We start from the raw sequence: 15,991 nt of genomic DNA on the forward strand, positions 1-15,991 counted from the left end.
TTTTTCGCTCGGGCAGTTTAAATTTCACTTGTGGTCTTCAAAGAACAGTTGGAACTCCCACTAGAAAAAATTTCCTTGTAAATTTGGTCACATGTAATCCTGCACTTTGACTGCCAAAAGAGTCTGCTCTCGTCTCATCACTTGTTCTAACAATATACCTTCCGAAATGTCAGTCATCTCTGGATTCCGGACAATTTTGGTCATATGCCTCATGAAATCAGCAGCAAAACATGAGCTTTTCTTATACTCACCTTTACGCTTGCCTTCTGCAAGCTTATTCTTGACTGAAAAAGACTAAGTTTGGACCTGAAACAGAAATTAACAGAAGCCATTACTATCTTATACCATTTCTACAAAAGTACAGGATAAACAGGCCAGTGCACTTCACGTCTGCAAGATTTGAATTTAAGTAACTTTTTATGCCTAACTTTTCATTTGTGTAGTTTTAAGTAAAGCTTAAGGATCAAGGAAAACATCACAAAGTACGCTTACATCATATAGTATCTTCATTGCATGTTCTGAAATCTTTTGCACAGCTTATCCTGATTTTGGAACAAAACTTAAATACATCATGAGAGGGAAATTGGGTGGCGGCTGCAACTCGAGTGATTCTGGTGTTCGATGGATTTCGAGTTAGCCCTCCAGACACAAAGTGCTATAAATTTGAACTGTTGGTCATCTGAAGGAATATTAATGCAAAATCCCAAGTAAATACATTCCAGGAAGCTGGAGGGGTACCTGTATATGCGCACATATTTTTAAAAGCAGAATTGGTCTGATTTTCACGTTTGGGCTCATGAAAGAGAAATTAGAGAAGTACTTTATTAGCTATTTGAAAGAAAATTATTTAAAAAGTAAAGAAGAAAGCAAAATCAAGTAAATAGCTATTGTAATCCGAACAATACTGCAGTATGAATCTGTCCCAGAATTCCCAAGCTCAAGTTTTTGGTTAGTTTTTTTGTTTGTTTGTTTGGGTTTTTTTACTTTCTGCAGGTACTATAGGTTATCTTATTAAAGTTCTTCTTTTCATCATCCAGCCCTCAAAGTGAAACACAGAAAAATTCTTTAATGAAACCATAACTTTGTTTCATTCCCTGAGAATAATTCTGAGTAATTTCTAAAAATAAAAAAAAATAAATTTGCAAAAAAGGGTGAGGCAAACTCCCACGAGACAAGCCAAACTCCAAACTGGAAACATGTGAGTTACTTGCTTTCCTGAAAGGAAGGAAATCAGCCTCTTTAGGGTGTCAAGGAGCATAACACCTAAAGCCTCAAAAATGTATCTTCAAAAACGGAAGAGTGTCCCATCCCCTCTCCCCCTCCAAACGGACTGACACCAAATTCGAGATCTGCGGGGAGAAATGAAGTAAGCAGCCTTTAATATCAAAAAGCAAGCCAGCTCAGACACTGTCCTTTGAACATGTCAAATTAAAGCAGCTAGTTTCACTTTCTTCCTAAAGAAACCAGACGAAATAAGTTATACTTTACTACCAGGGTAGCAGCATGCTTGAAATGGTTACAAAAATGTATATACACACAAAGAAAAAAAAATTGGCACAAGCTCATTGAAAGCAATTATCTTTTTTCTAAAATAATATCAAGTGTAAAAACTAATACACGTACAAATCTGCTTTATACGCATGCAATTATTTATACATATGCTATTATAAAAACATACTTGGCCTCAATATCGGCTTTCTCCCGCACTGCTTGAGCCATCTGTTCAGTCTCAAAATATTTCTTTTTGCCTTTAGCTAAATCTTTTACTGTCTCTTGTAATTCAGCTTGGATCCTTGTCAATTGGTCCACGCACTGAAAAAAAGCATTCAGGAAACAAAACATCAATGTTTTTTGCATCCAAATAATGCTATCATCATCATTTTACTACTCTTTATTACATTTTATATGGAACACCACAGTCTCCAAGTCACTCCTGGTCAATTATTCATGCCTTTCTTTTAAAGCTGATCAGAACATAAAACCGTATTTCTTTCTTTCTTTCTGCTGCTCTTTAACTATTCAAATTCAACAATAACGTGCAAATTAAACATAAAAGTTCTGAAAGCTTTGGATGAGGTAATTAGTTGAAATAAATGGAATACAACTGGGAAAAATCCAAAGGCAATCTACTGGAGGTGATACAAAAATGATTAATCTTTCCTTCTCTAAAATTTAAAACATAAGGCAAAAGCTACCATGTAAAACACAACACAACAGCAACAAGAACATTGATAAACATTATTTGCTTTATTATTTTATTATTTTAATTCTTTATTTTTGATAAACATTATTTTAAGAGCTCATTTTTCTTAAATTATTTCGAGAGCTTTCCAACAAATAGGCTTATATCAGAAATCAGCATCATTCACAAAGAAAACTTAGAGGCTTAAAAAGCTTAGCGAGCTCGTCAAGGAGTGAAAATAATTCCATCCGTTTTCCATACGACCCAACCAGCGCTACGACGCACATTTTAATGTCAAACAGTAATATTCAAAGGAATAGCAGGAAAATTACTGTACTGGTTTTGGCTGGGAGCGCGTTCATTTTCTGTGTAGTAGGTGGTACGGTGCTATGTTTTGGATTTGTGACCAAAACTGGGTTAATAACAGAGGGCTGTTTGAGCTATGGCTGAGCAGTGCTTCCACAGCGGCAAGGCCTTTTCTGTTTCTCACGCTGCCGTGCCAGCGGGCGGGCTGGGGGTGCCCAAGAGGCTGGAGGGGACACGGCGGGGACAGCCGACCCCAACCGACCCAAAGGGGTATCCCACACCAGACACCGTCGTGCTCAGCAATAAAAGCTGGGGGAAGAAGGAGGAAAGAGGGACGTTGGGAGCTACGGCGTCTCTCCTCCCAAGTCACCGTTACGCGTGATGGAGCCCTGCTTTCCTGGAGATGGCTGAGCACCTGCCTGCCGATGGGAAGGAGGGAATGAATTCTTTATTTTGTTTTCCCTATTAAACCGTCTTTATCTAACCCACGAGTTTTCGCACTTTTACCCTTCTGATTCTCTCCCCCGTCCCGCCGGAGGGGAGCGAGCGAGCGGCTGTGTGGGGTTACGCTGCTGACCGTGGTTAAACCACAACAACTACTAAAATGTTCAGCAATTCTCCAAACATCTTATCAGCTTCAAAAAAAATTTGTGGGAAAGGATCTATATTAAGCAGAAAGGATCTACTTAACAAATGTGCAGTATCAACGTCTAGAATTATACTACCTTTCAAAGAGATTCGTAAAGATTTTCTTTTACCCAAACTAGCTTAAGTACATATAAGAGTGATAGTTCAATGCATTTATATTTAATTATCGATATTATAGACTAGAGGTGGTCAATGAGGGCTCCAGGCAATACTTCGAGGCAGAGCTTCAAGCTAGCTTCAGGAAACCAATTTGCCTTTCAATTTGCTTTTTTGTCCTTCAAAGACCCGACCCAAGGTCCCACCTCTTTTCACATCCTTATCACACGCAAGACTGCTCCCATTCAAGGAGCCACAGGTTGTCCCCTTCCTGAACAGCCCTCCTAAACACCTACGGATTTGCATTACACTAATTATTAATGCACGTAACCTCCTTTACAAGCATTGCAAGCCTAGTAAGGTGATCTAATCCAACAACGTAACTTTAATTTCACCGTATTCAACAATTGTTGAAAATAATATCCAGCCACCTGTAAAGAAGACACTTTTTGTTTCAGTCAACAGAAACTGCTTGTCTTCTCACCACACAATTCTGCTCTCACTAAAATGTCAAATACCTTTCCGGCTATAAAGTACATAGAAATTCATGTAAGTTCACACTAAAACCAGTATTTGATGTGTGCAGACCAATAAAGCAATGGGCTCCATAAGGTAAGCCTCGTGGTGGGTGGTTTGGGGAGCAGCGGAGGGCAGGACTGGCTTTTTTAAAGACCTCCGAGTGTATGATAGAAAAATGAAAGGCAGAAAAATCTGTATATATTGGACAGCCGACAGAGACCTAAAATCATTTCAAAACGACTGGGGTTTTGCTACATCAATCAGTATTTTGATCCCTGAAGTCTCCTGCCGGCATCAAAAAATTAAAATATCAAATAACCCCAGTTGTTAACAGGATCATTTTAAAAGCATAAAATAATCTTGCTTTTGCATCTCTGAAGAATAAAAAATTGTCAGGAGACTGGATGCCATTTAGGGGTTCAGGGCTGGGTAGACACTGGTTGTATGTAAAAAGCTGTTTCAGAGAGCTGACAGAGACGGTTTCTTGTTGCGGTGCCTCCATTTATTCTATTTGCCTTTCAGTCTTCTGATACAGATCCGTGCCAACATCTGCAGTGGTGGCCACATCATCTTTCCTGCAGATACCTGATGAACGTACGCTGCAGCTCTCCGCCTTCTCTTCCAAGGCCAACACACCAAACCACACATCACTTACGGCATAAGTTTACAAGGTCCCTAGGGAAAGATAATGGCCCTCTCGTCTGCATCCAAGAGCTGCTGAGCGAAGGATAGGGATCAGTTTTCTTAAGAGGACAGACGTGGTCTACAGGAGACACATCCATTACCCCTGCTCCAGAGTCACCTTGCAATTTAGCAATATTTTTCAGCAAATTACAATGAGGTTTTCTGAAACTCTTCCAGTTTAGTATTAAAACGGGTCACAAAAATCAAGTTTCAATATGGTACCGAGTTGAGCAAGTAAAGTTTTACAGAAACAACTGGAAAATAAATATCATAGAATCAGTTTGGTTGGAAAAGACCCTTAAGATCATCAAGGCCAACCGTTAACCCAGCACTGCCAAGGCCACCACTAAACCACGTCCCCAAGCACCACATCTCCCTGGCTTTTAAATCCCCCCAGGGATGGGGACTCAGCCCCTGCCCTGGGCAGCCTGGGCCAGGGCCTGACAGCCCTTTGGGGAAGAAGTTTTTCCCAATACCCAACCCAAACCTGCCCTGGCGCAGCTTGAGGCCATTCCCTCTCGTCCCATCGCTTGTTCCTGGGGAGAAGAGACCGACCCCCCCGGCTCCAGCCTCCTTTCAGGCCGTTGCAGAGAGCGATGAGGGCTCCCCTCAGCCTCCTCTTCTCCAGGCTGAGCCCCCCCAGCTCCCCCAGCCGCTCCTCCCCAGCCTTGGGCTCCAGCCCCTGCCCCAGCCTCGCTGCCCTGCTCTGGCCACGCTCCAGCCCCTCCATGGCCGCCTTGGGGTGAGGGGCCCAGCGCTGAGCACAGCATTCAAGGGGCGGCCTCCCCAGTGCCCAGCACAGGGGGACCATCCCTGCCCTGCTCCTGCTGGCCACACCATTCCTGATACAAGCCAGGGTGCCGCTGGCCCTCTTGGCCACCTGAGCACACTGCTGGCTCGTGTTCAGCGGCTGTGGACCAGCACCCCCAGGCCCTTTCCCGCCGGGCAGCTCCCAGCCGCTCCTCCCCACGCCTGCAGCGGTGCCTGGGGTTGTTGTGCCCCCAGTGCAGGACCCGGCCCTGAGCCTTGCTGACCCTCACCCAGTGCCTGGGCCCATCGACCCAGCCTGGCCAGGGCCCTCTGCAGAGCCTCCCTGCCCCCCAGCAGATCAACGCTCCCGCCGGACTTGGCATCATCTGCAACCTGACTGAGGGTGCACTCGATCCCCTCGTGCAGACCATTGACAAAGACATTAAGCAGAACTGGCCCCAGCGCTGAGCCCTGGGGAACACCACTGGTGACCGGGTGCCAACTGGATTTGACTCCATTCACCACCACTCTCTGGGCTCGGCCGTCCAGGCAGTTTTTAACCCAGCGATGCGTACACCCGTCCAAGCCATGAGCAGCCAGCTTCTCCAGGAGAATGCTGTGGGAAACGGTGTCAAAGGCCTTACTAAAGTCCAGGTAGAAACATCCACAGCCTTCCCCTTACCCACTAAGTGCGTCACCTTGTCACGGAAGGAGATCAGGCTGGTCAAGCAGGACCTGCCCTTCATGAACCCATGCTGACTGGGCCCGATCCCCCGGTTGTCCCGCACGCGCCGCGTGATGGCACTCAGGATGATCTGCTCCATGACCTTCCCCAGCACCGGGGTCAGGCTGACAGGCCTGACATCTCATCAAGAGCAACTCAATACCTACCGCAGTCTTGGAAGGAGACGCTGCTTCTAACAGAAACTCGATTTTACACGGGCATTCCAGTGTAACGTTACAACTATTTTACTGACTCTCAATTTCAATTTTGCTAAGCTTTTGTCTGGATGGAGGTCAGCTCAATGTATTATTTATCCGTTTGGAAATCCAAAGGAAAGGGTGAGAGACTGCACAGTATAAAACAATAAATTTGTCATGGAGGAAAATGAATACCACCAAGTGGATGGTTATTCCATATTGTAGAAAAAGCCTATCGCTGTTAGAATATTTTGAACCAGAAGTACTGTCCTGATAATTAATAACTTTTTCTGCTAATTCAAAGGTGCAGGAAAAAAGAAACCTCTATCATTTATATAAATTTAAAGAAGTGGTCCCCACTTCCACTGCTGACTCATGAACACTGAACTATCAGCACTTGCAAAAGAATAAAACTGGAGATTATTTTCTCAGTAAGGATACTATAAAATTGCTACAGCATTGGTTCGAAAGCTTCACAGAAAAATAAAATCCCACAGGACAATAAAACAACATTAATAAAGCTAATTTTCCCCCCAGAAAAACAGATTTTTCACATGCTTCTAAGAGCTGTACAATAATCTGTTCAGAAACTGAGAGCTCATGTTACACTAACATCTATTTAAAAGTCTGTAGCCAAATATTCTACAAAACACTACTCTACAACACATAATTAAGTAAGTTACAGTTAGTTGTCGTCACTTTTCAGCAAACGAAACCGAAATGGTGTGCTGTTTGGGGTTTTTTTTTGTCTTTTACCTTGAACGGATCGTTCAGCCCACCTCAAATGAAACCCAGAGGCGACGTTAATAAATGCTCGATGACAATGTACGGGAGGAATATTTACAACTACCAACTAATATCTGAGACACTTGCAAAGGGCATTCCACCAGCATTTCTATTTCCCTCCTTATGCTGTGTTTCGGCCAAGCCACACAGCAAGTATTTCAAAAGATCATTCTTGAAAACTTCCAAGAATTTATGTTTGGTGGAGTAGTGACTTTCTGTAAACTACGCTCACTCTTTAGAACAGGAGGCTTTCTCCTTGCTGCAGCAAAATCCGCAGAACACAAACACAAATTAATTAAAATATGAAGAGTCTTAGCTTAATATAAACATCACTGTATTTTTAAAATGCATCTTACTGCCTTACGGAACGAGATGGAACATCGCATTGTATTTGAAACACATTCTGTATTAAGAGGTATGAGAGAGACCTCTTAAGACATAAATGACTTTAAAATGTAACAATCAATTAAAAGAAAGTCAAGCTTACTTTTTTCCTTGAACTACCCTGTTTCCTTTGCATGGATTAATAGATCAATGATAACAGCTTTTGGAATACTTACTTGTGATACCTTTACAGGAGGTGGCTGGATAATCTGCATTCTACATCTTGAAGATTGCACAAGTCATTCCTTCAGGTTTAAGATGCGCCTTTTCTTAAAATCAGAAGCTATCCTAACAAAACCCACTTTGCAATTGTCACTGCAAAACCAATGCAATGTAATTGCCCCAATGTGATGTTATATTTGCAGAGACAGTTTTGACCAACTGTGCATCTTTTTAAAACTCTTTTCCAAGCAATTTTAATTTCAGATAACATAGCTCAGATCTTCAAAAAGCTGCCTATTTACTTCTATAACAACATGCATAGGAAGAGACTGAAAAGTACATATGTATTTTATAAGCGCCATACTAAAAGCTTTCTAATAACCATTTTTTTCTACATAAAAATGACAAAAGTTTAAAGAACTTATTAAAGCACAAATACCTTCTTCAACTGCTGTTCCTTAAAGCACCGTACAGTCCTGGCTGGTTCAGAAATTATGTTTTTATAGTTCTCACAGATATTGAGGCGGGATTGGGCCACTTGCATCGTGCCTTCTAAAAGTGATTTCCAAACTGAGTACATGCTCCTAAAATAATGAAACACAGAAAGGTTGTGGGAAGGCAGGAAGGGAGGCCAGGCGTTACACTGAAAGGACGGGTTGGTTTACGTAACAGCAGCACACATTCTTCCAAGGATTGCTTTTAAAAATAAAGCTAAAGCACAATCCTTCACGCTGACCTAGCGAATATCTGCACTTTTAACAAAAATTTTAACTGAAGTTTTACTAAAAGTAAAAATTTTCCCTCCTGTCCCTGTTTTGTGATTCAATTTTTTGGCAGGCGTTTTCGGTTGAACCTGTTGCTCCAACGGAACAGCCCCTACAGAACCCAGCAGCCAAAGTCAGATCAGATGTTGACCATTTTTGATAAGATCATGGATTTTGTGATTTTGGGCATCTTGCAATCAAGCAAATAGCTACAGCTTGCTCATCAATTTTGCCTCAGCTACCTGCAGTTTCCTCATCATGCGTAACAGGCCAAAGACAACAACCGTAGCTGTGCAGCGAGCTTTGCAGGGCCCCGATAATTCACCACAAAAGTTGAGAAGTGCCCCAGTCAGAAGGAGAAGGTGAAGCAGGGAGAGCGGGGGAAGAAGGTGTATCTGACGGCACGGAAGACTTGCCGAGTGGGGAGCAAACTGCAGTAGGAGGGGTCTGTTATGGAAGCATTTTATATGCACTTAAGACTGATAATTCAGTTTATTTCTGCTTAGACACGCAAGTGGTGTGAAGGTACCGAAAGGCCAAAACACAAATCTGTCCACAATTTCTTCCTGTTTGAAATAAAACTTGTCAGAATACAAAGAACACATTAAAATAAATTATCTTAAAACTTTTTCAAAATGTTTAGGAGGTACTATTCAAAGGTGGGAGGCTTTCAGCAGCTGAGTCATTTCTGTTTTCACGTTATGATCCACCTTTCATGTTAATGAAACTCAGTTTTGTAAACAACTGTTTCTGGCTTTGCCTCCTCCTTGCTGTCAGATGTGATCTTCATGAAGAATGGCCTCCTAAAAAGAAATTTGTTGCTGTCTTTTCCTATAAAGAAATCCACACGCTTATTACTCTAACCTTAAACCTATTTACTAAAAGATACATATTCAGATACAAGCATTAATACCCAAACAGGGTGCACAATTACAGTTGTTGTCCTGTCATGCCATTTTGTTTTTCCAATCTTCCTAAATTATTCAAGTAATAAACATCTATTTAAGACTAATCTCAGAATTTTAGGGGAAAACAAAGCTTTGTTTTCAACTGGCAATGCTCTACAACAAAGAAAAAAACAACTTTAACTAGAGAAGAGCAGTGTTTCATTGTTGAGTAAAATAATTATACAAATTGGAATTATCAAGACAGCTATTTTGAGATATCCAACTGTTAAATTACCTATAATCATTTCGTTCATCAGCTTTTAATCCAAGCCAGTCCTTCTTTAAGTATTGGCTAGCCAGCTTCTGAATGCTCTGTTAAAAGAAGGAAAAAAAAGGTAAAAATAGAAGCAAAAATGTTATTTTAGTGACCTCTTCTATCAGACAAATGATACCCCGACATATGAAGAAGCGATCAATCAATAGTATTAGCAAACTACTACAGTGCAAGACTGTTATTTTTCCCACTTTTTATATTTTTGTTTGACTGTAGTTTCTGTTGAGAACAATTAACGAGTTTCATGTCGATATTTTAAACCAGAGGGACTCTAGCCGAGATCTACACGTGCACACCACAGCTCTGAAAATACTTCTGCACGTGACTAACCCCAGCGAGACCAACAACACAGAAGATGTTTGAGCAGCGTGGGGCAGCATCAGAGGCAGGAATACTGCAAGTAAAATGTCTCAATTTGTCACCGCTATAAGAATCCAAATTTTTATTTAACTGAATGAAGACACGGGGTTCTGAGAAGCGATGAAATATCTGGTCATTTATGTGCCCAAACTGAAATGCCCAAACTTTGATCATTCAAGGTTGCACCGTCACCACTGAACTGAAGAAGCTCTATTGCTCACAGCATCAGGCCTTTACTCAGAGGATTACAACAGACTAGAGACTGAAAAATGCAGTTCATTTTTAATTATTAATGTTAATGACTCTCTTTAGTCTCTGCGTGTCACTTTGCGTGGTCTCAGAAAATCGATAACATTTTCATATTCAAGCTCGGAGAGCAGCCACATTTCATTTGTAAACAAGGCGAGGGAGGGGGAGATGCCGTTGCGGCAGCCCCTCCTTTGGCCTGTAATCCCGTTTAGCAGCGTATATCGCTTATAAATTGAGTACCAACAAATGGAAAAGAGGATGTATATTATCCAGCTCCGTGAGTTTATGAACACTGAGCAGCGTTCCTGCTTCTTCAGAAGAACCATCACTGCAGAAGCACTCCCCAGCTTTTGTATAAAAGTCTGTTTAGCAAAGTGGGAGACCTGGGTTGAAATTCCCTTTCCAGCTAAGAACATCAGCCCCAGAGATGCTGTCCAGAAGAGTTCATCCTGAGGAAAAGCCTGGGGTGAGACATCTTTGCATCCGAGCCGCTCACCCAGAGGCACGGCGCAGTATCATTTGTTTCCATTTTCCATACCGTATTTAAGATGCTACCACCTGCTAAGACAGCCTTGAAGTTCTCGTAGAGACAAGTATCAGAAGTATCTCAAAAAGCACAACCAGATTTCATTCTTGTCTTACCAGCCCATTTCAGGCTAAAAATTTATTACCGAGCTTACAATCCGATTGACGCTTTCACACAAAGAAATGTTAGTTGTTGCTCATACATCATTAGTAGAAAACTTATGCTCCCTCATATTAAATATATCTATTCCACCTTTGAGTCCAACTGCTCCGAACCCATCTGCTGAGCTGGGTACCACTTTTTGGTGCTAACGATGCTTACAGCCAGGTTTACGCTCATAGTCCTTGTGAAGCCAATTGCTGAGAGCTGTTGTTTCCCATTCTGAGCTTCCACATCTTCCCAAGTTACCTTCCCTGATTTCCATTATGCTTTTTGTTCGGTTAAGGATCATTTTCAAATTCCACGTCGATACCTCATCATGGAACATGAAAGACGTGAACATCCCTGTTCACGCATACAGTCAGCAATTCTTTTCACACGTAAAAGTTATGCCTGTAGCTAGAAATTCTTACATTTCCATTGCAGTTTCTTCAATTTTTTTTTAAAGATGCACAAGTTGCATTAGGTAGCTGTTAAAAACCCCAGATAAAAGGAAAAATAACATTTCCTTTAACTCTGGCAGAGCAATTTATGAGGAGATTTGGAGCTCTAGTAGGTACCCCCACCTGGTGCTATTTTCATGTTTCCATCCCACCTGCGTCAGACTCCACCTACAAGATCTGCCCCAAGATGCGAACAAACGTTCGCAAACGCAAAACTAACCACAAAAAAAGCTCACTGGCAGTTGGGGACAAGCTATGCCAAAATTAAAGACGCAAAAAGGTCACGGCAGGGATAAAGAAAGCCATTTTTGCACACAGAAACACTATTACTGATGTCAGCCAATCAGCAAAACTAGCGTGATTAACCATTTATTTCCCAACTGAACAAGCTCACCGCTGAAATCAATGAAACACAGCAGAGAGGGCGCCAGCTGCGTAGTGAAGGTGACTGATCATTTACTATTTGCTCATGAAAACAGATAAACCACATGTTGGCATTTCATACAGAACTGCTGCCGGCAAGCGTATGGTTTTTAACTAGACCAGTACAGTAGGTTTGCTTTCTTAAACTTTAGGCTGAATGTAAGTTTTTTTGTATGAGATCCTCCTTGTTCTGTTCTCAATAACACTTCTTGTTTTGCCGTACCGAAACAAAGAATACCACTGTTGGGCTCAAGCGGGGAAGTCAACTGATGGTTTAACCTTTGGCATCGCCCGACGTCGCCCGCCGCCTAGGAGCGTGCTCGTTTCTTCCCTGAAGGTGCCCATCAATCACATTTAACGGGCTTAAGACAACGATATTTAAATGCAAGAATCAATTTGTAGAGAGGCAAGAACAGAAGCCTGTGCAGAATGTTCTCCTCATTTCAATACTGTTTGACGACACGTTTCCGTAATATTTATTTAAAAGGAACTTTAGAGAAAGGGATTGAGTAAAGGCGCTATCAAAAATTACAACGTAAATCCCCATCCAAAGTTGCGTGAAATCGATAAAACCTCTCCCTCCTCTCAGTCTCGTTGGGCTACAGACAGTCGGAGCGTCGCGACTTAAAACGGGGTTCGGGAGGAGCAATACTGCGAGGTCGGTGTATCGGCGTCCCCAGCCGCCGCGCGGCTCGTGAGCCCTGTGTCCCGCTGTGCTCAAAGGCACGGGCCTGCCTTCCAAACCTTTGATATCGGAAGAAACGCTAGAACAATTTTGAGTAAGAATATGGAAAACCGTAGTTCACCAAAACTACAATAACAGTCTGCTCTCCGATAGCTGTGAAACAAGAAGGGGTTTTGATTTAATTTTTCCACTTCACGCTAAGGTCTAGAGCACTGAATTTGAATAAAAGTTCAGTTAATTATTTTTGAATGCTAATAACAATTGATTTGTTTTAAAGTACACTACTTTTAATCAATAATTATTGACATGAAAGGTCAAAAATGTCTGAAAACCCCTGCAAGCACCATGCAACCTCTGCTCCCCCTTTGTCGAAAGAAATGTACTTGGTGACTCCGCTTGTGTGTGTTATCACCTCATTAAGCAGGATTTAGAAAGAGCAAATATAAAATAGTGTAAACGGACGGGCTGTCACGTAAACTGAATTTTAACTCATCTGAAGACGACACGTATCCTTCCTCCGTGTCTTGGTTTTCCCTTCCTCCCCCTCCATCAAAACGCACGTTGTATCGCTATGCTACGAACACGTTAATATTACGCATTCGTGGGTACTTCAACTGCTTGCAAATCTGCCTAACAGATGGATGGATGGGACATAAAATTGTGTTAATCAATCATCCGAGGAATCAACACCTAGAAATGAAATTCTGCTGAACGGAAAGACCATCAAAAAATCAGCACAGTTTCATGTACGCTCAAATTAATATTTCCCAGTGCTGCAGCTCCTAGGTGATGTTCCCTGTTACCAGATCTGACCTCAAGTCTATTTATTGGTATTTTCTAATAAGGCCGGTTGTGACAGATATTGGGGGAGGAAAAAAAAAATATTTGCTATAATACTAACAGAAAGTAAGTAATTACCGACAGAAAAGGAAAGAGAAAGAAGTCCCAAATTAAAAGATCATTGATAGAAAAGTATGTGGCTTTTAAAAAGACATATTAACAATGCTTTTCAAAGCGGTCCTAAGATCTTTATCTGTCATAATTGAGAGGTGCTGATGACAGCCAGGTCCCCTAAAAACCTACTATTGATTGCAGAAAGCACGGCAGACGCTAGCTGATGTAACACTGAGGTTTAGAAAATATCTATCAACAGGACTAATTTAGTGCTCTTTTTCACTTAGGTGGTTGCAATAGCTTGCATCATTTTGATCCTTTCTCCTTATCAGAGCAGAATCCAGCAACCAACCCCTTATAACTTTCATTCCTACAAATAAATCTACACTGTATTATTGTTTCAGAAAAAGGAACTTTGAATTGAGAAGGATGGAGAAATACTGTCGTCTGAGTAATCTCCAATATTCAGCGCTCCAAGGAACTCCGAGATAGGCTGTAAGCAAATGGCCCAAATAATCCCTCCGAGCGGGGAAAAAGGAAGCGGGCGGTGGAAGAAGCCCCGCCAGAAGGTAAGGCCTTGGGCACCCCGCTAAGCCTGAGGCTGGCAGGCGAGAAGGGCACGTGGCCAGCAGCTGCTGTAACAAGCCTGTGAATGAAAAGCTTCCTCCGGCCATGCCCTTTGCAGCGGTGGTGCGACGCTGAAACCGCAGCGACGGAGAAGATGCAAAGGCGAATTAAAGCAGGAGAAAAGGGGAGAGTCCCTACCTGAAGCCAAGTCCGAGTTGGGAAGATGATGTCCTGTATGTTTAATATTCATTAGCTACTACATGATGTTAATACACTATTTTTCTAATTTGAAGAGCAACTTTTCCAAGCACTGATCACTGACAAGCGACTAAAAATGCTGCTTTTTTATTTTCCCCCCACGGATGCGTGCACAGCAATTTGCTTGACTGATCCTCGAGATCACCGCCTACGCATTATGTGCTGCAGCAGCAGCGTTCTGACATTATCTGGTTTACTAAGTGGCATTATTCTGTTTACTAAGTACTCTTCTGGCAGGCAAACACTCCACGAGGGAGAGGTCTTTCGCATCTCTCTCTTTACTTGACGTCTTCTCCGGAGGAGTGAGGTTACTCCCGATTCAACTGACTCCACAGAAGTCTGGAAGCCAGTTGTGCTATTCAACACCTGCAAATTAAGGCTCTCCAATAGCAGCAAGAAGAAGTATTTGTTTTATTATGTATAAATTCTTATTATCAGACCCATCCATTGCTTATGCGCAAGAGAGCTTTGTTTTGTTTTATTTTTAAATGAAAACAAAAAAGTTCTGTAATGTTGGACCATTATTATTGTGAGTTGCATGTGAGAGGGAAAATTCTGTTTTATTTCAGTACTATCGGTTGTTCAAAAAGAAAATTGAGAGTTACATTAAGACTTTCTTGCTGTTTTAAAAACAGCAGTTTGACTGATATCAGATATTTTTAAAATCGCTTTTTTAGTTGTAGGAAAGATTGGCTGAGAATGAAGAGAAACTGGCATATACAGAGAGTCCTCCAAAAAGAGAAGAAAAAACCCCCACACGACTGAGCAACGTGAAACTTCTACATTTTGAAGAATGCTTCTACTACAAGAACGAACAAAATTAGATGCATCCAAAAAAGACATTTCAGATGCTCGCGCTTCCCCGATGCTCTCAGATTCTTCTCTTGAATCAGTAACATGACTTCAGCCAGCAAAATGAGTCTGACTCACTGGAACAGCGAGATGCTTAGTGCCAAAAATTTTGTCGACAACTTTATCAATCATACAGATGTTTTTTTCACAAGCTTGAAGAGTAACTTGAAACATATTTTACGCTGTTGCCAATCTCTTCAAAACATTTGGACAGGGAGAAGAGAACACGTGGGAGCGGAAAACGCAATGCAGTCTGCGTGGTGAGAAGAGGACTCCAGCTCCTGAATACAGGAGAACAATTTAGTCTCAATATTAAATTCCAAGATAGGTATTAAGCGTTCGCAGCAATTATTTAAAGTGGTATTTTATTTACTAGAGCTAGATTCAATAAAAACCTTTAATGATTTAATGAGAATGAACTCCGGACTCAATCCAGGGTTTCCATGCAGGATATGACTTGGTCCAATTTACATTATAAGCTGACGACAAAAACACTGTCAGACACAATTCTTTTGCTCGGAGCTTACACAGGGCCTTAGGCAACGAGACCGTGACTAAAGCGCTGCCGCAGCACAAATAAAAATGAAAACAAACCACGTAACAGGCAGCACATGGACTTCTACAGCGCATCCTAATACTTTCTAAAAGGCGCAGATCAAAACTACGCCGGGACTGTTCATCTGCGTTGCCTTTAATACAGTTAAACGATCGATAAAAGAGGTTTCCGCGTGCCTGCAGCATCAATTGTAAAACTCCACAGAAGCACTATGAAAGGCTGGTTATCTAATGTGAAGCTGCATCGCTAATCATGTTGCTTCTCCTTCCTGGAGATGGCGTATCCCTTCCTACCATTAGACGATTCCAGTTCCAGAAAACACGGAGTTTCATTCTTTCCTTCTCAATCTCTTTCCAAGCTGCTCCATTTCTCATTTTTTGATATTTGAAGCATGACAAGAAGGCAAAGGAAAACAAAGGGGAAAGCTGAAAATTAATTTACAGCAGTTAAATATCACTCCAGGGCACTCCTGCAAACAGGTTTAGCAAAGGAAATGTCAAATCTCTTATCCTTCGTGGGTTTTGTTCTTTTGTTAAGTTAAAGTTAAGAGTTAAAATCGTTACTTCACTGGAAGCCTGTTAATTCTTTCCAAAACA

General features: G+C 41.8%; 1 protein-coding gene across 3 annotated transcripts in view; it reads right to left on the reverse strand.

The window, feature by feature from the left end:
• The window catches only part of FCHSD2 (FCH and double SH3 domains 2), a 166,431-nt gene that overhangs the window by 71,464 nt on the left and 78,976 nt on the right, over positions 1–15,991 (reverse strand). For 2 of the 3 annotated variants that reach the window (XM_087758858.1, XM_087758859.1), the window contains exons 4-7: positions 9,385–9,461; positions 7,878–8,022; positions 1,679–1,812; positions 252–306 (exon numbers count right to left, since the gene is read on the reverse strand). In XM_087758858.1, coding sequence (XP_087614984.1) covers positions 252–306; positions 1,679–1,812; positions 7,878–8,022; positions 9,385–9,461 — 411 coding nt within the window. The remainder of the gene's footprint in view (positions 1–251; positions 307–1,678; positions 1,813–7,877; positions 8,023–9,384; positions 9,462–15,991) is intronic. The other variant, XM_087758860.1, reaches the window with a different exon arrangement.

The sequence above is a fragment of the Nipponia nippon genome, unplaced genomic scaffold (assembly GCF_047370975.1).
Source record: "Nipponia nippon isolate SJK-2023a ecotype South Korea unplaced genomic scaffold, ASM4737097v1 scaffold_2, whole genome shotgun sequence".
NCBI lineage: Eukaryota > Metazoa > Chordata > Aves > Pelecaniformes > Threskiornithidae > Nipponia > Nipponia nippon.